Consider the following 27,580-nt stretch of genomic DNA (forward strand, 5'->3'; position numbering starts at 1 on the left):
ATAAAAGTGTCCCAAAGAAAGTTTATAGATATCTATATTATAAAAATATTTTTAGGTATACAGGAAGCCTTACAACGGAATCGCGAATAAAAGTTACTTTTTTTTAAATGGAATAATATATTTTTTCACAAATTTATTGAACATAGTATGTAGAGCAAAACGGTTGAAAATTACACTTTGGATCTGGAACTTTTTGCACAGAGTGTATAACAATTTAATTATAATAGATTGTAGTCTTCCTCATCTGGCGAACTGTCATCACCTTTTGACATTATAATTACAGGGTCGACTATCTGATCGATCAGGTTGTGAAGATCCGACATGTTGTCCTGTTGCTTAATTATATGCTGGACTGCTTTTCTGTATTTACTACCTGTCCCCATTTTTGCATTCTACAAAGCGTTGAGAGGTATCTATACCAAAGGATTAAATTAGTATCAATAAATATTGTAACGAAATTCGGGAACACAGTTTTATTGTCAACGTCAAAATAACACTAACCTAACTCGCCTTGACTGTCGTTTAATTGTTTCCATCATCTTTCTTGTGCCCTTGCTTGACGAACACTGCTCACAGTGTCGGCACCAGCGTTCAACATCTTCATGACTGTTCAGCCAGTAAAACCGTTCTCTCACTTTTGCCAAGGTCTTACTAACTCCAAAATGTCCTCCGCCGACACCGCCATGAACAGCATCAAGAACTTCCGGAATCCGTTTTCGAGGAAGGACTGTCAGATATGTCTTTTCTTTTCCATCTACGCTCTTCCAGACTCTTTTTAACAATCCATCTTCTATAACCAATGAATTCCATTGAGACCAATAAGCTTTTAGTTCTGGAGATTGTCAGAAATATCTTTCCATTCTGGTTTTGAAATTTCACGAAATTTCAGTTCGTAAATAAGACCAAATACTGGGTCATCACACTGATCTTGGATTAAACTAGCTACATCCCACTCTTTAGAACTGTGAAGGCCAATACGATTACAAGTAAATATCTCTGGATACTGTTTTGATTCCCTTTTAAAACAATGTTGACATGTTTCAATACAGGGTCTTCTCGATAAAGCATCGGCATTTTGGTGATATATTTATGGAAATGTTCAATAGCTTTTACTTCTGCCAATAGCTCTCGTCTGGTGACACAATAGTTTCTTTCTGGTTTTGATAACGTTTTACTGAAATAAACTATCACTTGCTCGCCATCTTCATATTTTTGTGATAGAACCGCCCTAATTCCAAAATTACTTGCATTGTCCATTATCCATTATCCAAAATAAAAGTTTGTCCAGGAATCGGATATGTTAAAATTGGAGATGTGCATAGTGCTCTCTTTAACTGTTGAAATGCTTCTTCACAGTCTGTTGACCAACTAAATACCATTTTGTCCTCCGTGAGCTTATGTAGAGGCTTTGCAAGATTAGCGAAATTTCTTACAAATCTTCTGTAATAGGTACAAAGGCCCAGAAAGCTTCTTAACTGGTGTTTGTCAGTGGGTCGTGGCCAATTTTCAAATGTTTGAATAACGACTTCTATCAGCATTTTTCATGACTGCCACTACTTCAGAGCATACGCCAATGTTCTCTCCTTGTTTCAGGTGTTGATCATATCCTTTTAAATTTACCATTCGAACCAAAACAGTAGATTTCTTCTTCGTAGATAACGTCTTGGCTGGAAAAATTCCTTGACCATATAGTTTGCAGTTTTCCATGGGCTCAATCAAAACACTTTCTCCCTCTTTTCCTCCAGTTATAGCATTAACCACGACCTCTGAATTTCCTGGTATAGTAACATCCTTGAATAACTTAACGACTCTGGTATTTACTTTATCTTCATATAGGTGGTGCAAATAAAAATCTCTTCATTTCTCGTCATCAATATCCGGTTATATACATCCATTTTAAACTGCTGAGCATTCATAACATCTAATCCTAATATGACATCATCCATGATTTCTGCCACTAGTACTGGCTGTTGGAATGCTGTTAAGCCCATGGTGACTGTAGCTTCATGCAATCCAAGAATCGGGATCCTTTTTCCATTTGCAGACTCCAGAATTAAATTGGGTGGTGCTAAAAGCCTACAGTGTGCTGATGATGTTCGGCTTCACGATAGTATGACTTGATCCTGTATCCACTACCATCTCACATTCACGGCCGCATATTTTTCCCGGTACTACCAAGCTCTCTCCAGGATGTGGCAGCCGGTTTAGTCTTATACGTGGGGCTTGGTAGCACCCAGCCAGCTTCCGCCCCATAAAGCTGACTAGTTGAAGTTTTCCTGGTTCCTTGGATCTCTTAAAGGCTTGGGGCATTGACGTTTAAGGTGCCCTTCCTCATTGCAATTCCAGCATTGCAATGGTCTTTTAGGTTTCCTCGCTAATAATGATTCAATCTTCTTTAGGCGGTCTTCGAGATCACTTTCCGAAGTTCTGATTTGTCTTATTCGTGTCTGCCTTCTAGTTGCTTGAAAAGCTGCCTCATACTCTAGTCCATGGGCCAAAGCTTCTGATATACTTTTATGATGAGCCATCCTTAGAGCGTGGTTAGTATCTGGATCTCGAACTCCGTCAATAAAACAATTTATAGAAATTTGTTCTCGGAATTCTGTTGGGGCTGAAGGGTAAGCCAGATTTACTAATCGAGCAACATCTGCCTCAAACTGTTGGAGTCTTTCTCGGGTTGTTGTCTTCTAGATTTCAATTGAGCCACTTATTGGTACACTTATTGTAGATGAGCTTCACCGTATCTCATCTCTAAGGTACGCACCAGTACGTCGAACTTGAGCTGATCCTCAAATGGCACTATTCTTAATATTTCTTTAGCTTCTCCTCTAAGGCTTAGCTTAAGATTAATCCCCTAGCAGCGGCCTCAAATTGATTCAAATAGGTACTCCATGCTTCTTTGCCGTCGAATTTTGGTGGCTTTACTTTCATCATTGTTTGCATTCCAGGATCGGGATGAAGAGGAGTCCGTTTTACTTTCATCTCTAGTTCTTGGATCTTTTTGTGTACTTGCCCCAATTCTTCTTCTACCGTTGCTTCAAAGTTAGTCATTAATTGTTTCTGATTCTTCTCCAGATCTTCTTTAAGTTGTAAAACTCGTTCCTCTTGTTTTCTTCGTTCTGTTTACGGTCTCGTTCTTCTTGTTCTACTTTTTGCTCGTCAAACTTCCTTAATAGCAGCTCCATTAATTTCTCGGTCTCCATCTTGGCTTGACTTCTTGTTAAAGACATCCACTAAAATGAGCTTCCAAATATCCCACTTCTGACACCAATTGTAACGAAATTCGGGACCACACTTTTATTGTCAACGTCAAAAAAACCTAAGTCGCCTTGACTGTCGTTTAATTGTTTCCAAGGTAAAACTGACTAAATAAATAAAACTCAATGAATTGTCACGAAGCGCGTCCTTTTTAAAACCCGATGGAACAGTTTCGAAATATTTAGAATTATCTTCATTGTTTTTGCCCAAAGAAACCAATAATTTTAGGAGAATATTGACAGTCAAAGCATGCAAGTATACAAATTCTAGAAAATTAGAACTACAGGGATTTACAATACTATAACCTAAATAACCTAAATTGGGGCCAAAATAGGGCTCTCGAACAAGATGAACTACTTAAAAACTTAACACTATAGATAAAAATAATAAACCAAACGTAAGTAGAACCCTAAAGAAACCCTACGAATCAACTTTAACTACAGAATACTAATAAAATTGTACAAAAACTAGGAGAATAATTAACGTATTTACATTTTCATAATAATATTATTAGTACCTACGCCTATGAACGACCACAAAATTTAGCCAAAAAGAACATAATTCCCCAGTTTATTACTCTATACATTTCTGAAATAGAGTATAATTATAATTTTAGAAATACAAGAGAATTGGACACAAGTTATCTCGTATTTTTGTATTCATTTAGACGGAGATAGAAAAACGTTTTCTTTAACGAGTAGTCTGATTATTATTAAATACATTTGGCATTGCGAAAGATTAGTATTGTGGCGCCACTTTAGCTCACCTTTTATAAGGGAAGAGAGAGACAACGAAATACAGTATATGTAGATTAAAAAGAGCAACAACTTTAGGATAAAGAAATAAATTTATATATAGTTGCACGTCTCTTTGGTTGTCTCTGCCAGCGCAATACTTATTGGTTTGAATATGTCTTTATAGCCTTTTATTCCAACGACTCATTGAAATTGCTACTTTTCCTGAAGTATGGTGTGCATTAGTTCTGCTTAAAAAATGATATGGTAATGTTTCAATTAGAAGAGTCCTTATTGAACCTTGTTTCTTTTAAACGAACAATTTTATATTTAATTTCCCATTTCTTTGGAAAAAAACATTTTATTTATTAGTTTTTCTTAGTTTTCAACTAGGAAAATACAAAATGTTATTTTTATTTTATATGGTTTTTAATAGCGGTATTCAGAATGGTCGATGCTTAGTTTCTTTGTGAAGAGAAATGATCTTGAAGTTGATCCTGAACATGAAGTTGAGACTTTAGTTTGCTCTTAAGATCATTTGGTATCAAGACCTTGGTTCTTTGAGGTATGGGGTGATTTCTGGGAAATTGAAAAAGGGCTTTTGATTTGAACTGGAGATTAAGAATCGGGATGGTTAGGAAAGACCTGCACTAATACTAGGAATGCTTGGAGAAAGAAATAAATTAGAAGCAGTTTAAAGGTTGAAAGGGTTCATTATTTTAAAGGAGTAAAAATATTACGAACTGCGTGTGGATGACAGATTTGACAAATATTGGAGTTGGAGGAAGCTGTTGTTATGCTTGACTGTTTACATTATAGTGATTTTGCTATATAAACTTTTATTTTGCATCTGGGAATGATAAAGTCTTCTGCTATTCTTAATTTCTATATTCTAAATTCTTGTTTATTCCAAATTTATCCTTTATATCTTGGTAAATGATTTTTATTACAGTTAAAGCAAATAGCAGGAGGATTGCATCACCCACTTGTTTTAGTAATGGGAAGACGTGTGCCCAAAGCCTTCTCACTTAAAATATTGAAGGGGACTATGGATATACTGTCTTAAAAATAAATATCTTTCTTTTATTTTAGGTGGAAGATTAGTGGGTTTTGAAGAATAAAATAAGTATTTAAATGAGAGTCTACTTTTTCTTTTAAGGCATTCAATAAAATTTTAATACTCCTTAATTTTCGAAATTTGATTGCATTTTTTTCTTTTTTGAGAAATTTACCAAATTATTACTAGTCACGCCATATTTTTAAAATTTAAGCTTTTATGAGGAGATGTTCTAATTTTATATAAAACTAAAACTTTAAGATTTACTACTATTTTCGATTGCTTTTTATTTATTACTTCTACAAGTAAGCTTTCATCATTTCATTTTCTTGTATTTGCTAATGTAAGATAGAAATGACTTTCAAGTTAATTTGAAAAAAAGGAGAGATAGGAGAGAGTTTTCGTTTGGTGTCTAATATGAACCGTTTGGTACTCACTGAATAATTGATCTTATTTGAATGCTTTAAGGACACGTCTCCTAATTAATTAATAAATTTAATTAAGTTTTTTATTTTTATTACTAGAAAACATTTGAGTGTTTTTGAAATAAGACCTGTTAATACATTTTTCAATTTAAATAGTCAGATATCTCGTAAATGTAAAGTTATCAGTTGCCTTTAAATTAATTTAATACTACGTGTAGTATGTCCGGCTCTGCGGTTGTCTAAACAGCTAGGTCATTATTTTATTTCCTTTTCATTTTTTTTCTTATAAAGCTTAAACATGATATCTTGAATAATATTAGTAGGTTGGGAAAAAATAATTGACATTACTCTGAGATTCATATTTAATTTCAGATAATAAGGCGGACTTTATTTAAATCCCATGTACAACTTCAATATAGGCACATTATACTCGATACTTTAATTTATGTTTAGTTGACTACTTTTTGCATAAACGTAAGAAAACATAATTGAGATCATTTTCTATCAAATGGCGTTAAAAACGAAGTTATGCGTATTTGTTATTTTAGTAGAAAGTCATAAATTGTTTTCCAATGATTTTTTTTGTGTTACAAAAATTAATGGTAAGTTATTTGTACTTTATGTTTTAAGTATTTTATGCTACTTGTTTTCATGAACCATTTATAAATATACTCGCCTGTGGGCGGATGCAATAACTGATTTTTCTTCAAATTGATAAATAAACGTTATTCTATATAACAAATGTCCGCATATGTTCGGTGATGCCTGGGTGTCGCAAATATTTGAATACTTCTAAATGTCATCCGATGACGCCATAGACATAATTGAGGGTCTTAACTAACGACCCCGATAGCGAAGGTGGTATAGACCGTGAAGATATCTATGAAAGCGAGTAAGCAAATTTGTTATTGCTGAAAATGATTTAAACTCAACCGTATTAAAACATCTGTTGAAGTTGTAGACGATTTTAAACCAATGGAGCCAGAACCCTCTTATTCATCCTAGTCATAATTCTTCAATAAGCGAAGCAAGTAGTAGCTCTGACCTAAAGAACTTATAAAAGTACAATTGGCCCGATCCCCTGAACTATAAGAGGAAGTAGGTCAACTTTAGTGCTAATAATTCAAACACTAACCGTTCAAATCACGTCCAATCGCCTGAACCAGCTGCAGAAGAATATGTAACAGACGTTCCTAGAAACGTTAACGGGGATATTATTGTATAACTAACAATTTGCGAGAATTCAAATCTATTGTATGGAAAAATAAATCTTCATTACATTTAAATGAAGTGCTATCAACACTGCCTATGAGTGTGTTTGGCAGTTTTTGAATGAAAATTTCTTTTAGCATCTGTTTTTACTACTATTGAATTTCACTATATATATATATCACTAACCTACTCGTTGCGACTTGAACAGATTCATTAACTTCATTTCAATGATAACTCGATCGATGGCAAGGTAGACCAAAATATGAAAATTTGCATAAGGCTCGGCCACTCATAACATATTTTTATTTGTATCAATGCTTCCAAGACTTTGCATAGACGAATAAATGTGAGTAACAAAGATGACAGGAAGCTCTTTTAAGTATAAGTGGGGTTTTAAAACATTGCCGCTTTGTGTTTCTTCAAGTTTTTCGTATGCTTTTAAAATATATGTTGGTACAGGAAATAGTCCGCCAAACACTTCAAATTTAGGCGCATCCTCTGTTCATCCGTCTGTCATAGTATATTCCAAATTCTTTGAACCACATAGTTATATACTTTGATAATTTTTACACATCTCTGCGCCGATTTTGTTCTCTCGGAAGTAGGGATCTCTATCTACTCATTTACCTTTACATTTAAACCGTGTACCCAATTGTATTTTATCAAGCGATGCTGAAATCGCAAAAAGTGGAAAACGTTATTCGGAAGAGTATTTTGGAGAGTATCAAAGGTTTGGAGAGTACGGAAGAGTTGTTGATATATCTTCTGTTTTGTCGCATAACACCAAGACTGTTCGATTTATATGGCCTCACGTTGGGACAAAAATGTTTACCTCTAGTAACCCGAATCAAATGCTAAAATCAGCTCCCCAGGATAGAAAAGAGAAGAGGCACTACAAAATTGATTGTCCAAAATTATCAAGATCTATACTGAATTGAATAATTCGAAAAGTACACAGGAGCAAAAATTAAAAAGTTTGCTTCCGTTATAAAAAGAGAGAAAAACTTGATATATGGGGCATATTACATTTACTCTGTTTATTAATTGGAGTGGGAAACGCACAGTGCAATTTATCTTTAGAAGATTTAATACATTTCAACCTCATGACGCTTCTCCTCATTGCGTAGATTCGTTTAGAAAACCGCTAGAAAATAATAGCCTTAATTAAGGGATTGGAAGAAGAGCTGCCGTAAAATGGCCTCCTCTTGATTTTTTCCCTTGAAGCCACTTAGAATGAATGTTATTTTTAAAATGAAACCTGACTGAACTGAGCAACTGACGGAGAGAATATTTCCAGAGAGTCATCCTAAAAATCTACGTAGAATTTGCAATATGTTTCTGCGGATATACTAGATGGTTTTGGTTGAAAATTACCTATAAAATTGCAATTCAAATTTTCATTAAGTAATGTTTTATTTATTAAAAACATAAAAACTGCTATATGCGTTAGCTAGTACGTTACTTTGTTTTCCCTTCCCCTCTCTTATAGAAATTTTTAGAGAATTTTTTTTTTGTTCTTCGAATATAACGATTGTACAAATTATCTATATAAAGAATTTTTATGTAAAATGTTCATATTTATTAATGTAAAAAAAAGGATTTTTAAATACGTCAGAAATAAAATGTATCGGTCAAATCTATAATATACAAAATGTATGTATAAAAGTTTTAAAATATTAAATAACTTAATTAATTTAAAATTAACAGTATATACAATATGATAAAGAATGGTTTAACGCATGCTACATTTAAAAGGACAAAGACGCAATTAATATTTATCGGTAATAAGTAAAAGAAGTGTAAACACATATTTTAAAAACTTAAAAGTTATTGAGTACCATTTGCTTAACAGTTTTTTTTAATTATTGAAAGGTAAGCCTCTTAATTTGATCTGAAAAACATTAAAAAACTAAATGCTCCAGGAGCCCAGAATGACGACAGTAGACGCGCACTAAATTAGCTATATTACGAGTATTATATATCTTGGTGAGCTCGATTAATAATTGTTTTTAACATGGACAAAGTTCTCTGAGACATAGAGTATATTGTTACATAAATTAGGAAACAGAAGAACCTTTTGGTGAGTTTAGAGGCTAACTGACCAATATGTGCAAGGCTAATGGCCTACATGCAGTCCCAAATATTTTATTTTCTTTGGCTCAGTGAATACTACTCGCACTGTTCTATTTGAATTTATTAAAAGTCCATTATTTCAGATGCGGTGTCTTTGACAAAAAAATGTATAGTTTACAACGGAATCATTAATATAAATTAGGAACTACTCTGACAAGGATATTGGACAATAGCTTTCAGGCATGTTTGGGTCTTTTTTATTAAATAAAAGAACAATAAGAGCCTTCTTTAGTTGGAAAGGAAAACATCCTTTCTTAATGCCTTAAGTTTATTATTCTGTTCAGAGGGGAAACAATTTATTCTTTAATAGACTTTAAAATGTTTGCATTCAGTCCAAAAATATTCTTGCGGTTTTTATTTTTCCAAACGGAAATTGCCTTCCGGATCTTAATAAACGAGACTACGATCCATCTAAAAATTATTAAAAGATCATACATAATAAAATTAATAGACTTATATAATATTAATTTGCCAACTGCAAAAGGTACATGGCATTAGGGGTTTAAAGGAAAATTTAAAATATTTTATATTATCATTATTTATTGTTACCTGGTGTTTTGGAACTTTGTACAATAATTACAATTTGGATGTAAAACGGTTTATTCATTTTAGAAAAATAAAGATTAATAATGTCATTTAAAACATATTACTAAGCCCGGAATGTAGATAATAAAATAATATAATTAATGAAAAATGCTTTATTACATCAAGTTTCAGGTAGAATTATTTTTGTTAATTGGACGGATACTTATCACAATAGCATCTCTTACAAAAATTATTTTTCTTAATTCGATAACCTTCTTTTCCGAATATAAGTTGTTTTGTAAGTTGTATAATCACATATCTATCTGAAATAAATAGTTTATTACTCAAAGATACCTTAGATATAAATAACAGATTTGCTAAAATGAATGCTAATATTTTATAAATATATATTTTTATGTACTTTTGGTAATGATAAAATGATTGTAGATTTGTGTCCACAAAGATGCAAAGCCCTAAAAGTAACCTAATTAAAAAAAACTACTCTAATTATTAAAAAATAAAGACGAATTTTGTCGTCTAAATTTAAATTTATGATTCTAATTTCACCAACAATAATTTAATCCAAAAATTCACCTCATTCTCAAAACTAAAATACATATATTTCGTTGATTCATACTTGAGGTTGTGGTTTTTAGTTTATATTTATATTTCAATATTTCTTTATCAATCAAAATAGTCGATTAGCTTATATTTTTTAAGACACATTGTCTAATAACGTTTTTGGATGTAATTTGGTGAGCCTTCTAATTAATTTATTTCTTATGTAAGATCGTAAAATCTAATCAATAAAAAAACAAAAGTTCCTTCAAAACCAAAATATAATATTCCGAGACGTTTCAAAAATAATCTAACACAGCTGTGGTTTTTACACCGAATAGCGAACGAAGACTAATGGTAACTTTCACTTTTCTTATCTACCCTTCTGCCTGTTTGTCTGCGTGGGTAGTTTTCGGGCGGGTTTTATTTACCTAGCAGATGGGGTCTGTATGAAGGTCGTATCACAATCCGGCTCGCTTGTGGTTTCTTTTAGTCGGCCATGCTACCTATTTTTCGTCCTCGGAAAACACTATTCCTGTGAAAGGAAACAGAATAATGTTAGAACCAGAATGAGATTAAAACACCGACATATATTGTTTATTCGAAATAATTATTGAAACTTTAAATCTCTAAATGAATTCTATTTGGTAAAATACTTTGAATGAGTTCTATTTTGGTAAAATACTTTGAATAAACAAGATATATCGTTTTATGATCTACTCATCAAGTTCGTCAACGTCATCGGAACCTGACGAGTTACTTTCGTGATCAGGGACATAGGGTTTTAACTTATCAATTGATGCTATGCCCTGATATCTTTTTTGAGCTCGTCGTGCGCCCGGAAGATCTTCAATGACATAGCGATCAAAATCAAGCACCTTGGTCACTACGTATGGACCACTGTATTTAGGAAGAAGCTTCTTACTTTTTCCCTCATTAGATGCTATCTGTTTACGTAAAACCACATAGTCACCTGTGCTATAGTTATGCTTGCCTTTTCGTTTAGCATCATAACGTAATTTTTGTTTGGCTTGTGCAGCCAAGATTGGTTCTTTAGCCTCTTCTCGGACATCATTTACGTTATTACAGTCTGTTTCGTTTAGACTGATCTCCTGAGTTATGAATGCGTCATCCATACCTCGAGGTTGATATCCGAAAAGAAGCTCGTGGGGACTCTTTCCCGTAACACTATGTACGGAGGCATTGATTCCGAAACGTATAGACTCAATATTAGTATCCCACTTCCTCTCGTCGTCGACCGTTGTCGACAGGGAAGCCAGGATCGTCCGGTTGTATCGTTCAACCTGCCCGTTGGCTCTTGGTGTTGCAGTTGCGTTATGCACCACCTTAATTCCAAGCTTCTTCATGTAATCTTGGAAAGCTTTGCTTGTAAAGCACGTGCCTCGGTCACATATGATACGTTTTGGCGTACCAAAAGTACCAAACACTTCATGACAAAACTTTAACAATGGACCCGTCTTAGTTGATGAAACTGCTTTGCTCCAAACGTACTTTGTGAAAGCATCCACTGCTACTATCAGGTATAAATTACCTCAAGTACTCTTCACAAAGGGACCAAGATGATCGATATGAATAGTGTTCATAGGACATGATTTCTTAGGAATGGGTTGTAAGAATCTTTCTTGTTTACCAGTAGGCGTTTTGTTATATTGACATTCTAGACATGCTTTAATATATCTGTCAATATATTTGCACATCCTTGGGAACCAATAATTTTCACTTACTGCCTTTAGAGTTTTGGTTAATGCTGGATATCCTCGTTTATCGTGATAATACCAACTATTGTCCTTTGGGCCCTTTTCGGTACATACCACTTAGGATCATAGTCAGTATTTCTATACAAGCGATCATTCTTTAAGACATAATTGGTTGTCAAGGATTTATCATCAATGTCTGCAAGAGGATTTCGTAAAATATCTATGATATTCTTGCATTTGTTATCCTGTAGTTGTACTGATAAAATCCAGTCATCCTCTACAATATTAATTTCCATAATTTCAACAACAGGTATAGGTGCTTCGTCTTCTTGCTCAACCGGATTATGGCTGAGGGCATCAACATGTGACATTCTTGTCCCAGGGCGGTATTCCACAGTAAAATCATACTCTTGCGTTACCAACCACCATCTTGCAATTCGTGGAATGATATCTCTTTTTGTCATTGCAGTACGTAATGCAATACAATCTGTCACTAGTTTAAATGGGATTCCTAAAATATATACTCTAAATCTTTGCAGGGAGCATACTACTGCGAGAGTTTCCAACTCATACGAATGGTACTTATGCTCTTCTTTAGTGGTTTGCCTGCTGTATTACATAACAGGTTTTAGGACTCCCGTTGACTGCCATTGTAGTAGTATACCACCTAGACCACGAGTGGAAGCATCTGTATGCACTTCAGTTGGTAGCTTGGGATCATAAAGACCTAAAATGGGTCTATTGCTAAGGTGTTTTTTAATGCATTGAAATGCTCCTTCCTGTTCCACATTCCAGTTAAAGGTAACATCTTTTCTTGTTAATCCAGACAATGGACTTGCAACTTGAGCAAATTCTTCGACATATTTTCGAAAATAACTCGCAAGCCCAAGGAATTGTCGAACCTCATGTACATTGCGAGGTGTTGGAAACTGCTCTACTGCTTTAGTTTTTACTGCTCCTGGACGGCTTCCTTCTGAGCTAAGCTCATGGCCAAGGTAGTCAATATTCGACTTAAAAAAGTGACACTTGGATAATTTTAAGGTAGCTCCAAAGTTCCTGAAGGTGGTTAAAATTTCTTGGAGAGACTCCAAGCCAGATTTAAAATCAACACTAGGCAATAAAATATCATCCAGATAGGCTAAGGCGGTTGTATTTTTCATTGTCTTTAGCATTTTATTGACAGTACGCTGGAATACCGCTGGGGCGTTAACTAATCCAAATGGCATTCGCAGATATTCGTAGTGCCCATCAGGAGTTATGAATGCAGTTTTGCTTCTGGAGTCTTCAGAAACTTGAATTTGGTGGTAACCACTTGCCATGTCTAATGTTGTAAAGTAAGTCATATTAGCTAAAATCTCTAAGTGTTGATCCGATAGAATCATGGGAAAACTTTCTTTTACTGTTTTAGAATTAAGTGCCCTATAGTCTACACACATTCTTGTCTCACCATTTTTCTTTTTAATTAAGACAATAGGGCTGGCATATGGAGAATGTGACTCCTGGATAACGCCTACGTTTAACAGTTCATCCACCATGTCTTGAACTTTTTCTCGTTCCTTAAATGCAAGGCGATAAGGTTTATAAACTACAGGTGCATTATCTTTTAAAGTAATATTTATTTCAGTCCCACTTATACATCCTAACTCGTTAACATTTTGCGCAAAACAATCCCTAAATTTATTTATGGTATTTAGCAAAATCTTAACATTTTCCTGACCTACATCCAAATTAACTTGATTTTCTATATCTTTTAGTGAAAAAGCCGGAAATTGAGTTTTATTTAAAACATTAATCGATACCTCAAGCTCCCTTTTTCCTACGTCAGGAATACAGGCTAATCCGCGTACAACCAACTGTTTCACGTTGAAACAAATTGGGTGCTCGGATATGTTAAGCAAAGGTACGATTATGTCATTAGAGGTCGAAGTAACACAACGTGGAATAATATATTCAGCATTTGGTTTATGTGATTGTCTTAAATCTACAAAAATATCTCCGCTATATGAGTCGGCTGTAGTACAAACTATCAACCCGATATGATTTGGGGGAATTGTAGTAGTGATTTTAGATCTAAGTTGCACCTTAGTTGGAAGTTCATCTAGCTGAGGAAATAATGACATATGCTTATCAAAAATTCTTAGTTCATTATTTCTCATTAAAACTACGGCATCAGCAGCATTTAAAAATGTTTGCCCTATTAAAACTGCCATACTTTGAAGTAAATTTGGAACAATAAAAATTTGGATTTGTGCTTTAAATAAATCTACCTTTAATTCCGCCGTGGTTTGACCAATTACAGCTACTTGTGCCCCACCATAACCATTAATAATTATATTTGATGGGTACCATTTTATTCCAATACTTATAGCATCGGATTCCCTTAGAGTAACGATTTCACAACCCGTATCAATAAAGCCTTTTAATTGACTTCCATTAATATAACAAGTTACGTTTAGGCAATCTGGACTTACCCCTTTTCGAAGCTCTCCTACCATACTCTTTTTGGAGCCACTCGGTTCATTTCGTCTGCATTCGGCCAATGTATGTCCCAAACGTCTACAAAATGAACATTCCTTTTTGGGTTTTGGACACTGCGTTTGAAAATGTCCGGTTTCCTTACAATTGTAGCACTTTTTCTCTTTTTTTGTAAGAGAATTCTTTGAGTTCTCCGCAACTATATTTTTGAGTACAGGTCTTGGTTTTGGAGACTCCGTAGGTAGAGTAGATAGATAATCTTTATAAAGGTCTTCTGGGGTGCCGTACCTTCCTGCTTTAGCTCCAGCTTGAATGGTTGTGTTTTCAATACCATCAATTATCATGGCAACAGCATTTTTATTTGTAATTACACATTTTCTTAAAAGTTGATTTTTTTTCGAAATAATACTCAGTCCAGTTCTCTGTGGAAAGCTTATTTCTTTGAACTAGGGCTTTAAGTGTGAAGGGAAAATCAAAATGATCTGGGAAAGCATTTTCTATTAAAATTTTCCACTGTTCCCAACTATGGTCATAATTTTCTAAATTAAAATACCATGTCTGAGCTAAACCTCTAAGTCTGGATTGCATTAAATAGACCTTCATCCCATTTATTGATTTCTGCCAACTGTTCAATTTTATGAAGCCACTTGGTAGCACTCATATCAAATTTTCTGGGATTTAGTTCCGGAATTACATCCCTTCTAGGCATTGGCGCTGCTGTTCTGGACTTATTTTTATCTAGCAGTTCTAATACTAAGTTTTCCAGCGCTTCTATCCTCTTTTTATCATTGTTGGACTCACTGCGTATTTCTGTAGGAGCTACGATAGACGTAGCTTGGTCCGAATCTTTGCGGGTTTGTGGGGGTGTCTTTGACTCGGGTTCTCTATTAGAGACACACTCGATCGACATTCTCTTAGATCTAGACGTATACCGTTCTTTTTGGTATCTGCTGCTACCTTTAAACTCCCTTTTAGAGCCCCTTGTTCTTGAAGGTGATCTTTCCGATCGAGAATAATCCGAAGAACTTTCATCGCTAGATGTAGAACTACGTTTATTACATCTTCGTTTTCCCATGGTCACTTTTAGTGAGTATAAATAACTAACTATATACACTAACTATTTACACTAAACTTAACAATACGTAGAAATTGTCCTAATACAAAAGTGCGCGGTATAAACCGTAAAAATCACCAGTCTCTTCAGATATTATGAGTTATATCCCGCCGCTGCACTGTAAGATCGTAAAATCTAATCAATAAAAAAACAAAAGTTCCTTCAAAACCAAAATATAATATTCCGAGACGTTTCAAAAATAATCTAACACAGCTGTGGTTTTTACACCGAATAGCGAACGAAGACTAATGGTAACTTTCACTTTTCTTATCTACCCTTCTGCCTGTTTGTCTGCGTGGGTAGTTTTCGGGCGGGTTTTATTTACCTAGCAGATGGGGTCTGTATGAAGGTCGTATCACAATCCGGCTCGCTTGTGGTTTCTTTTACTTATATAGAGCAAAATATTTTATAAGATAGTTTTTTGTCTATTGATTTTTTGTGATTTCGTGATGATTTTTAGCGTAATTAATCTATAGTTACCCCTACTTACTGTATAAGTTGTTTGAGTAGCTCGACGAATTTTAAAAAACTAGAATAAATTTTTTTTAATTCAAATTTGTTGCTGTTGGTGAAATATTAAGCTTTTTTAAGGGTGATTTATCAACGTTACTTGCTATGTAAGTTGTTGAAGTAACCGGCGGACTTAAAAAAATATATATATTCTTTAGCAATATTAAAAAATTTGTAAGATCTTATCATAAAATAAGAATATAAATAATAAAAGAAGAATTGAAATATTCGATAATGAAAAATGGCGCAAGCGAGTTTGAAGAAAAGGATTATACTAATAAAGCTAAATACTAGGGCTTGAACAGTTCTTATATAAAAATATAAATTTTATACATTTTTTCATTTTTCTCTAATGGCTTAGCTGATCAGAATGACTTTTATTATCAAAAGCTTGAAAATAATAATAATATATATTTGGAATAATAATATCTTTCATTTCAAGACGAACCACCCTTAATTGCTTCCTAAAAAAAACAATAAAATAAAACACGCGAATATAAATATACAGGGGTCGTTTAATTTTATATTTCACATAGTTCTGTCAATCACCTTCTCTCCTAAAACTAACCTCACTTTGATATGTCAAATGAGAACCCCCATGGTGTGACTGTAAACAACTTTAAAATGTCTATTCAACAGTGCCAAAAAAAATTAAATCGGTTATCGGTTGATGTACCATACGCGAATAGCGACCAAAAATATCTGGGAATGATGGATATTTTATCGATCTGAAACTATTGTATTTTAAATGGCTACCCTCAGTGTGACACATCATTTTAAAGGGCCTACAATTTCCTATTTAATCAAATAAAAAAAACAAAATCGATTGACGTATAACCAAATAAAAGACATTTTATCAACTTAAACTTTGGTATGTCAAATGGTTGCCTCATAGTGACACATTATTTTAAATGGAAAACAATTTTCCATCTTACTTCGCCAAGAAAATTGATGCAAGTTGAAGCAATTTAATAGTAGAAATGTATGGTAATAAACAGTTCATTGAGTCCAAATATTTTTGTGTAGATGAAATTAGTGTTGAAATACGAAACGAAAATAATTTCTGTTTCCAACAAGATAGAGTTCTCCAGCACTACGCTTTGACAGTTCGAGAGGGGCTTAATAAACAGTTTCCAGGAATGTAGAATGGCGCGCTTGGTGCAATTCAATGGCCCGCATGGTCGTCAGACTTTAAACCATTAGATTTTTTCCTTTGGGGGTATTTAAAAAGCGACGTTTAAAAAACCCTTGAAAATATCAATGATTAAACTTTAAAGGATCGAATTACTCGCGAATCTAGAGACATACACTTGCCAATATTCGCGAAGAGTTTTAAAACAGACTTTATTATTGTCTCGCGAATAACGAAGTACATTTTGAGCACTAATGAAAGACTAATGAAATAAATTCTGTGAATTGAATAAATTGTTAACACATTTTTACACCCTTACTGTTTATGAGTCTATTAACTTAAATTTTTTATACACCGTTGGATGGTAAATTGTATGTCCTTTAAAATAATGTATTACACTATAGGATACCAATTTTACGTACCCAAGTATGAAGTTGATAAAATTTTCAGTAATACATATTTAGTTCACTGTTCGCGGGTACGTCAACCGATTTCATTTTTTTTGGAACTGTTGAATAGACATTTTAATGCTGCTTACAGTGATGTGTCACATGATGGGGGTTCCCACATGACATATCGAAGTGAGGTTAGGTGGAAGTGAGGAAGTGATTAATTTTGTCAAATATAAAATTATATGTCTCCCTGTATATCTAGATTGACGTGATTTCTTTGTTTTGGTTTTTAAGTTATTAAGGGTCGTTCGTTTTGAAATGAAAGCACTTTATATAATAAATGTGTCTCTAAAGGGCATTTCTCGAAGAAATGTAAATTACTAAGAGTTACACCTATGAGAAAACCCAACGCACGTTTTTCAAAATCACTGCAGTGGCATTAATTGTTGCTTGTTACAAATAACATACTCTCAAAGTTCTAAGAATATATCCAAAATGTTCTAAAACATATGTATAACACCTTGAGCATGAGACCTGGAGTCTTTTTAAAAACCAAAATAACATATGAAACCGGGGTATTTTTGGCATTTGATTTTGATTCATTAATATGCGTTACCCTTAAAATGTTAATGTTATAATTGACTTTCGTTAAGTCACGTTCTATTTTCTTAAATAAAATTTGGTTAATCAATTCAAATTCATCTATTTAAATATATTTTCTATCCAGCTTTAAACAAATCTATCCTAACTCAGAAACATATCCCCGCCTGGAACACACTTATTGCGATGAATGCACTTTTCGTCACGAACATATTCTTTTTATTGCCAACGTCAGCTTACACCTTTTACCTGATTCGCGCTGACTATGGTTTAAATGTTTCCCAGATAAACATAAAAAAGATATGTTAATTATGACCATGAATATCATTAGTCTTACAAGTACTTCTTGTAAAGACCAATTGATATACAAATGGGGCTCACAAATAAGATGACCTACCAAAATCCAGACCGCATGGGTGACACAATTAAATTAATCGTTAGTAGAACCCTGAATAAACTTAACTAACCAACTTAAATTGCCAAATATGAGCAAAAGAGTGCAAAAACTATAAAAATGAATAACGTATTCACATTTTCATAGCACTGCTTTCCTCTCAAGTCCCGGTCAATCAACACTTTCAGGGTCAAAGATGGGGTCACCTGAGTCATAATAAGGCCGGACAATATTTGCAATTTTCATCTTCGTTGTTGGACGAATATGGTACACCACGTCGTTTATCCTGGTGACCACATTAACTGGATCTTCCCAATCTTTCTCAAGCTTTCATGACTTGCCGTTCGTCCTCTGTAAATTATAAAACCAGACTCTGTCCCCAGTTTCTTGTTCCAGTCGAACTTCTTCCGTTCAGATCCAACGTTCAAAACCATCGTGAACCTGATAATGTGTTCAGGGTGTCGTCAATTCTTGGTAGAATGGTAAATGTCCTTCTTAGTAAATTAATTCAGTCGCCGATAGTTACAGAACATTTGGTAGATCCGTCATTATTTTTTACTAATACATACAACTGGAGATTTCCAAGGACCCTGGGATTGTTCTATCATTCCTTGTGTCTTGATTTCTTGGAGTCGAGAAAAATTTACTTTGTTTCGTTTAGTCATCGAAATTCTTGGAAATGCTTATTTTATTGGAGCATCGTCTCCAGTGTTAATTCGATGCCACACTAAGTCAATACTTACTCAAATCATTATCGTGCAAGAAAAACACATTTGACTTTCCTCAATAAGATAGCCCAAATTACTACTCTTGTCCGTGGAAAAATTGGCAGAAGATTTGTCTGAAAGCTTTTATAAACATGCAGAGAAAGGTCTACTTGAATGACGAATGCGATAATCATTTTTCATAACTGCCACTACTTCAGAGTATACGCCAATGTTCTTTCCTTGTTTCAGGTGTTGATCATATCCTTAAGTTTACCATTCGCATTAAAATAGTTAATTTCTTCTTTGTCAATAGTCGATATACGTTACAACTTTAAACGGGTTCAATCAAAACAGTTTCTCCATCTTTGAATTAGCAGTATGGTAATATCTTGAGATTACTTTTTGTTATCAAGATATGGATATATACATCCATTTAAACATATACAACCAAGATGAGTAACCATAACATCTATTTCTAATATCATGTCATCCATCATTTTTGCTAGAATGTTGTTAAGCCAATGATAACCTTAGTTTCATGTAATTCAATAGATAATCGGGATCTTTTTTCTATTCGCTGACTCAAGGATTCAATTTGGCTTCATGATGGCTTCACGATGTAAATACTTCTACACTACCGTCTCACATTTACGGTCCATACTACTGAACTCTCTCTAGGACGTGGCAATAGGTGTATTCTTATACGTGGGACTTGGTAGCACCCAGTCAGCTTAAGCCCCATAACGTTTTCCTCGTTTCTTGAGTCCGTCAAAAGCTTGGGGCATTGCCGTTTAAGGTGCCCCTTCCTCATTACAGTTTTAACAGTGGAATCTGAAAAAATTTAACTGAAGTCTTCATGGTCGGGGTCTTAAAGCAGAGATAGTATCTGGATCTCGAACTCCGTCAATAAAATAATTTATAAAAATTTGTTCTCGAAACTCCGTTGAGAGTGGAGGGGTAATCCAGATTTATTAAATTGAGGCATATCGGCCTCAAACAGTTGGAGTTGTGGTTCTTTTTGCTGTTTCTTATCTCGTTCTTTTTGTTTACAATCCTGTTCCTCTTGTTCTTCTCTCTGTTTAGGGTCTCGTTCCTCTTGTTGTCTCCGTTTACGATCCCCTATCGCTTGTTCTACTATCTGAGCGCCAAACTTCTTTAATAACAGCTGCATTCATTTCTCGGTCTCCATCTTGTTGGCATGACTATATGCACGAGAGCTTATGCAATAAATTCTTATTAAAATTGTCGGAGGTAAATTACTGGTAAATGAATTCTTTAAGAAGAAAAATCCACTTTTTTTCCAAATAGAATTTTGTTTAACGTAGGTAATTTAATTTAACACAAGCCAACCTGTTGTTCTTACTTTTACTGCCTCTATTGTGTATTCTAATCTATATCATTAATTTTAAAAATACTAATTACGAACGTTTAACTACATATGGAGTAAATAAATCGAAAGCTATACGATCACAAGTAGTGGCGTCATATGTATACATACGTATATTATAGAACAAGTTATTTTGGGAAAAACTTTTTTTCTGGGTTATATTTAACGATTTGAGTGCCAATGAATTGATAAAAAGAATACTTTAAGATAATATGTTAAAATAATGCTTAAACTAGATATGTACAATATTTAAATCTAGTCACCTAAATAATTGGATCCTATAATATTAATGTACATTTTTTTATTGTTAATTATGTAATAAATGTAGTTAACAGTAAGTTCCTAACTTATTTATTAAAACCGATTTTTCCTTCCTGAACCTCGTCCAGCTTTTGCTTTCGAGTGCATTTCAACTTGAATCGACTCTAATAATATATTCACCCCTTTCTGTGTCTTTTTTGCCATTAGTTTAGGTGCAAATGAAAACATCGATACACAAAAATAATCAACTGATTAACTACATACGTACACATTAAATACAACAACTTAAAATATTAGAAACTTCTCTTTACACTGTATTTATTTCGTACTATTTGTTTCGATATAAAAGTCGCGCTAATATTCAGATTTAAACTGGCCTCCTGGCGGTGAGGGCTGCTTACATATTAGACACACCAATGTTTTGGAAGATTCACTAACGTTCTACGTGTCTCCAGAGATATCGCTCGGTGCGCCAGCCGCTCACACTACCGAGATGATTCGCAAATGCCGGAAAACAACTGGTTCCACTATTCTCCCAGTGTAATATCGTCGCTGCCATGCACTGGCCTGAGCCTGTACAAGTTTTTGCTGCTATGATATTTAGTTCTTCTCGGTCTTTCCCAATTATGGATTACCTTCTGCTACAAAGTGCCTCACAAGTACAGGTTATGAGGTTATATTTAAGTATCTCTTAAGTGGCATGTGTCCCGTTTGAAGGTCGTCTCTGGCGATTTTTCGATTAAGAAAAAATTTAACAAACACATTGTTCATGCTTAACTGGTCAGTAAATGTGATGTTTCTTAACCTTTTTATGCCTGTCGTACTCTCTGGCATCCCCAGTTCTAGCAAATGCATCAACTTTCTCAATTCCTCGTACAACGATGTGTCCCGGTACCCCGAAAAGTTATATTGTTGCTGTGTCCCGGCTTTTTTAGTTCCCGTAGGTAGTTCCATACTAGCTTTGATGTAATCTCGGGGTTATTCAGGCCTGCCTGGTTTTAAGATATTATTAGAATCTTCTTATTATTTTAGGTTCTTCTAGTTTTATAAATTATTTTCTCTGGCACAGTAGAGTATTGCAAGGATTTCCGTTGCGTAAGATCGATGCAAGATTTCTTTCTTAACGGATGGAAAATCTCTTATCTTATGCTCCTGTGCCTTCATCGGTCGTTAATTCATCTTTGTACCAGAATCCTACGCTCGCTATTATTCTATTTCTTTGCAAGGATACGAAACTTATGGTGAATCAAAGGTTTATTTGGGAATCATGTGATCTGATATCATTTATAATGTTTTATCCTCACAGATTGACGGATTTTTTAATGATCTATCAAGTCAAGTTGACTGTTATACATCTACATTGGATGTATAACAGTCAACCTAACAGTCCTAGTCTACCTTCGCCTTGAAAATTTTTTAAGCAAGTTTTTAAGAGCGTCGCTTAATATACGTACTAAGGTTTTAGGCTATTAAATACATATGGTTTGGTAATTACGCAATTAAAAATTAAAATTGATATTACTCTATTACTTCTTTATAATTACCTAATTTAGTGGAAAAAACTGAAAAAGGAAAAATATTATTGTAAAAAGAGAAAATTAAAGTTAAATGATAAGTTTGTTGGAGTACTCTTTAAAAGGTTTTCTGGTTGCCCTACCCTGAGAATTGCAAAAAACATTTTCTTTGCAAGGTGATACTTTTCACTATACTCAAAACTCAACAACCATATACAATCTTTAAGACAACTTTCCACGTGGTTAATTCAGACTTTCCCAGATAATAAGTGTTCAAACAGCATTATGAGAGAATAAAAAATCCAGATTTTAAAGAACACACCAGCAAGAATAACTATAATAGCTTCCAAAAAGAGGTTTAAATAGTGAGGAAAACAAAGCAAAATAAATCAGCTCTTGAACATGGATAATAATTTGGACATATTCAGACTAAATTTGGGAAAAGGAAAGGTTCCGCGAGCGCTACCTTTGATGATAAAAGAAACCGCAAATTGTATGCAAGATTATTGGTGGAAGGACCTATACTAATACTTCACAGATCCTATCAAACCTAAACAAGTACAAAATAAAGGACAACGCACACAAAATATAAAGAAAAAAATCACCTGAGCAGGATGCATCATTTTTGTCAGCTACTCCACCTTTATTTCTGTAAACATTTTCTTTTGCTCCTGTACAGAATTACGCCTCAGGCCAATAAATATGATTAACTAAGATTTTTAATTATAATGATTAGAAATAATATCTCCTCTTAATATAAGGTTTACATCTAGAATAAACCTTGATTTAAGTTTTGCTAAAAATTTGAATCACAAAAATTCTTTCGTTTTCGCTGTCAGCTGAGGCATTCTCTACCCTTATATATACATACATATACATATATTTGTATATATATATATATATATTGTTTTTCGAAATTATAAGTTTTCTTTTCTTATCTAAATTATTTTATTGTATATATTTCGTAGGTGGTTATTTCAAGGATGCATAACTCCTGGCTATAGCTTACTGTCAAACGGTTTTCTTACAATCGATATGCCCTTCTTTCAGCTTCATATTAAATTATGTCGTTAATTGTCATCTGTTATATTTTTATGACACGTAAACTTTTTTTCGTTACTCTTCTCTTTGTTATGTCATCCAAGCATATTAGTAATATCTATATACTAACAGACTAAATCTACTGAAAAACATATGAAAAACGAAAACCCTACGAAGTGACGAGAAGTAGAATCAGGGTATTATGCTCATTCCCATTAATAAGCAAGGAGACCGGCTGGTCTGTAAAAACTATAGGGAAATAACCCTGCAAAATATAACATAACATGGTGCTACTAGAGATACTTAGAGGATGCATATCTCCATATGCAGCAAAGAACTTAGGTCAATACCAATGCATGTTCTGACCCAAGAGATCAAATATTTCACCTTAAGACAGCTCCTACAGCAAAGCTTAAATGTTTATCAGCTGTTTGTAGATTTCTGTTATTTACCGATTAGTAAAAGTATCTGGCAAGTAATGAAAGGGATATAGGGATACAGAATCCAAATTAGTGAAAGTATACGTAGAAAACTCTAAAACCAATGTTAGAATAGGAAAGAACAACACTTATCTCTTAATATACGAGTACTTAATCTCCTCTTTGTTCATGAACGACGAAAGTTTTTTTTTCAAATTCAAGATCAACGAAAACAAGACCAAATAGAAAACAAGTGACAGAATGGGACAAAACATAACTATGAACAATTTTACATAAATGTGTAAACCAATTTTAGTACCTAAGGCAGTTATATTGTTATCCGAGGTTAGATAAAAATATCGGTAGCGAAATAAAAACAAAAATACAAAAGGGCAATAAATGATTTTTCGCCTTACAAGATTTGTTCAAGTCTTGACTGAAACGTAGGAACTCCAAACTACTGATATATTGGGCAGCAATCAAGCCAATTAATATGTATGGTTCGGAAACATGGACAATGACGAAACAGAACGATCTAGTCCTAAGACCCTTTGAACGAAAGATTATGCGGAAAATCTTGACCTGCAGTGAGTATATGAGAGAACAGGTCGATATCGAATAAGGAGCTGAAGAACATGTACAAAAGACCGAATTTAGGAAATAAAATAAAATCTCAAAGGCTCAGATGGGACGGACACGTATAATTTATACAGAGATCGCCAAATGAATGTCTTATTACGAGGATATGGGAGGAAAACCAATATCACAAGAGCGGAAAGGATGTAAAGATCTTGGGACTGGATTATTTAACTTAATTATTTAAAATACTTTATACTATTTATTGAAGTTTACGGTTAGGTAATCCACCAATATTCTACTTTGAAAGGATATTGCGGTTTCTTATCTTTTTAACCAAGAAATATTGTGCAATTTTCAATTGAATAAGCAATGATTGACGATAAACGAATAAAAGTTTTAATTAACCGCACATCCGTACATGAGAATTGGCATGTCGTACTGAATTACCATAACGTACAAATTTTGAATTACATTTACAATAAAAAAATACACCCAATGGACAATATTAGAGTTCTGTCCAATTTTATTTTTAAGCCTACGTGTTCCATCGTATAAAGACATTATCAGTTAGTAAGAAATAACATTACTAGAAAAATATTGTGTATGAGAAAACCTATGAAACGGAACCCGTCTTTGGAAGAAATGTTCTGTAATTTTTTTGATGAGTTTTGTTATTTGAGTAAGCTTTGCAATATACACACAAAAATATAATCATTAGAAATTAAACGATGAAAATAAAAAAGACGATATCTTACATTATAACACTCAAAATTTGCAACAGAAACAAAGGAGGTCAAATATTTTCTGAATGGATTGATTTTGTTAATAAAAAAGTTTTAATAAGATAAAAAGGTGATGGCTTAAAGGCAAAAACGCTCTACTAGTATTAATGAAGGTTTTTTTGCCTTTATCTAGTCGGATTTCTTTGAACTGCATCTAAATAGTTGGTAAATATGGGACATATTATGTCCCATAACTTTTGGACATAAGTACGGTATCAGAAATAAATATAGAAAATGAAATGGCATAAAAAATTCATTTTATCCGAAACTAAAAATAAAAATTAACCTGACTTAATCAAATAAATTTATAAAATATTAGGCAAAACTATAATACATACAGTGACCGCTCAAAGTTCCGCATAAATTCGAAAAGCGAAAATTCAAATAGCGTTGTCCTGTTAAGTTTTTTTCGAAAAAGTATGGCCCTATTACTATATTTTCCGCGATACCAGCCTAAACATTAATAGATTTACGGTACTGTGTATGAGCCTCAGTTGCGCAGTGTGGATTTGACGCTGACCAGTACCGTACCGACAATTTTGCCGATTTACGACACCGTTTAAACAAAAAGTTGCTTCTGCATTTCAAATGTTCATCATAATTTTATAAGGGTGGTATTCATTTGCTTTTAAGATGCGTCTTACTGACGTTCCGGCTATATTATTGTCAACTAAAATTTGTGAAGTTGCATTGTTTGGATTTTTTTTGACGGAGAGCAGAACGTTTAATTTTGTTTCTTCAGAAATTTTTGGACGACCTGATCTTGGCAAATCCTTAACATGACCTGAAGTTATGAATTTGTGCTCTATTCTACTAACTGTTGGCTGAGAAATAGGATGGTTTGGATATTTGGCATTAAACAGTTCACTTACTTCTTTTTGCGTGCGCATTCGTTGGGTTTCCGTTAAAATAGTCATAATTAATTCTGATAAAAACTATTAATTTTCGAACTGACAGTGACATTCAAAAATGGAGATTCTTTACAAGTGCAACCATGGAAATAGAAACAATTGGCAGTGTTTATAACATTATTTTTATCCTCGATTTTACCTTAATTTGTAAATAGACGTACTTATTTGTTTTCTTGTTATTTAAATGTAAATATTTCGGAAACAGTTGAGTTTTGAGATAAGGTGTATTATTCGAAACTTGCTTGGAATTTCGCCTATATTTCATAAATGCAATCAAAAATATAGCATTCCATTTAAAAAAAATGACGAAAAACGATGACGTCATATCTTTTTTGTTGTTCCACCCTGTATACAAATAACTGTAATACAAATAAAAATTGACGGGTCCGAGCGTTTTCTCAAAAAATCATGACTCTACTTTTTATCGAATTTATGCGGAACTTTAGGCGATCACTGTATATTTATAATGGGTTTGAAAAATACTTTTTTTATTACAGAACTACCGTCCACATTTAGAAGAAAACAGAAGATTTTCATGCGGAAGTATAATTCAGAAAACAGCACCTGCGTCCTTTTTTTCACAACAGCCTAAAAGAAACGAAATACCTGTCGAGAGTATCTACAATCAAAATAAGATTGAAACATTGCAGTGGCAAATAAAAGAGGTAAGTTAAAATGAATGTTTTATCAGCATTACTTTTCCTTCATTACTTTTCCTTTGGTACAAAGGTGCCAGCAATTAAATTATTTTTCTAGTTAGGTCTATTTGTAAACAGAAAGTAGTCAATATAGCTTTATCAAATGAACTTCGATGCAGGTCATCAGTCGAAACATTGCCGGATTTTAAATATTTTCCTTAAACCAAAATATTTTGCAACTGAAAAGTATATTAACATATGTCAGTACTCTATATCGAGTGACGCAGGAAAAAGGGAATATTTATTAACTTTTTTACTTTTTACGTTAAATAAATGAAATTTCGTATATCGATAGAACAGCTAAGAGCATCTTTTGACATACTTGTCTTTCTTTACGGCGTGTAAGTCATAAAATACAATAAAAACTATTTTTCTGCGATTACTTGATTAAAAATTAAAACATTCAATGGCACCCTATTAAAAAAAAAAGTTCTATAAGTATTATAGAAAAAATTGGGTACGAGCGATAATATTTTGTTCCGTAGAATTTGTTGATGTAATTATGGGTTAATCGTACAAAGAAATATATGAAAAATAAACGGTCTAAAAATAATATTTTTTTAGATTACAACAAACAAGATTTTTTAGATAACATCCCAAACTTCTATAAATTATTTTATAAATCTTATTATTACCTTTCTAATACTATGCACTTATTTTTAATAAGTAAATGGCAATTTTGTTTTGTTGAAGAAGTAGTCTATTCTTGCAATGGAGTTAATAGGTCAATGGGTAAGTAAAGATACTTCGGTCATACTCATATCTCTTGTTGTCAGTTCTTGTTTACAAAACAATAGCTGTATTATTATTAACCTATTGTCGTAATGGTGTAATTTTAAAGTTTTTGTAAATCCATGTTTGGTCTCATTCTCATGTATCTTAATTCGTTTTAATCCTTTAACATTATCTTAGACACTAGATCTATAAGATGTATTAATGGAACCCCTTAATTTGATATCCCTGATGATGGTCATGTTATATGTCCGAAACATGTCGGATTAATATTTTTTAAATAAATTTAGTGGAGGATCACCGAAGTACCTT

General features: G+C 33.5%; 1 protein-coding gene across 2 annotated transcripts in view; it reads left to right on the plus strand.

The window, feature by feature from the left end:
* LOC126747536 (uncharacterized) overlaps positions 1–27,580 on the plus strand; it is a 57,977-nt gene that overhangs the window by 25,551 nt on the left and 4,846 nt on the right. For both annotated transcript variants that reach the window (XR_007664226.1, XM_050456255.1), the window contains exon 2: positions 26,336–26,503. Coding sequence is in view for 1 of the 2 variants with exons in the window: in XM_050456255.1 (XP_050312212.1) it covers positions 26,336–26,503 (168 nt within the window). In the remaining variant the exon portion in view is untranslated. The remainder of the gene's footprint in view (positions 1–26,335; positions 26,504–27,580) is intronic.

The sequence above is a fragment of the Anthonomus grandis genome, chromosome 19, assembly GCF_022605725.1.
Source record: "Anthonomus grandis grandis chromosome 19, icAntGran1.3, whole genome shotgun sequence".
NCBI lineage: Eukaryota > Metazoa > Arthropoda > Insecta > Coleoptera > Curculionidae > Anthonomus > Anthonomus grandis.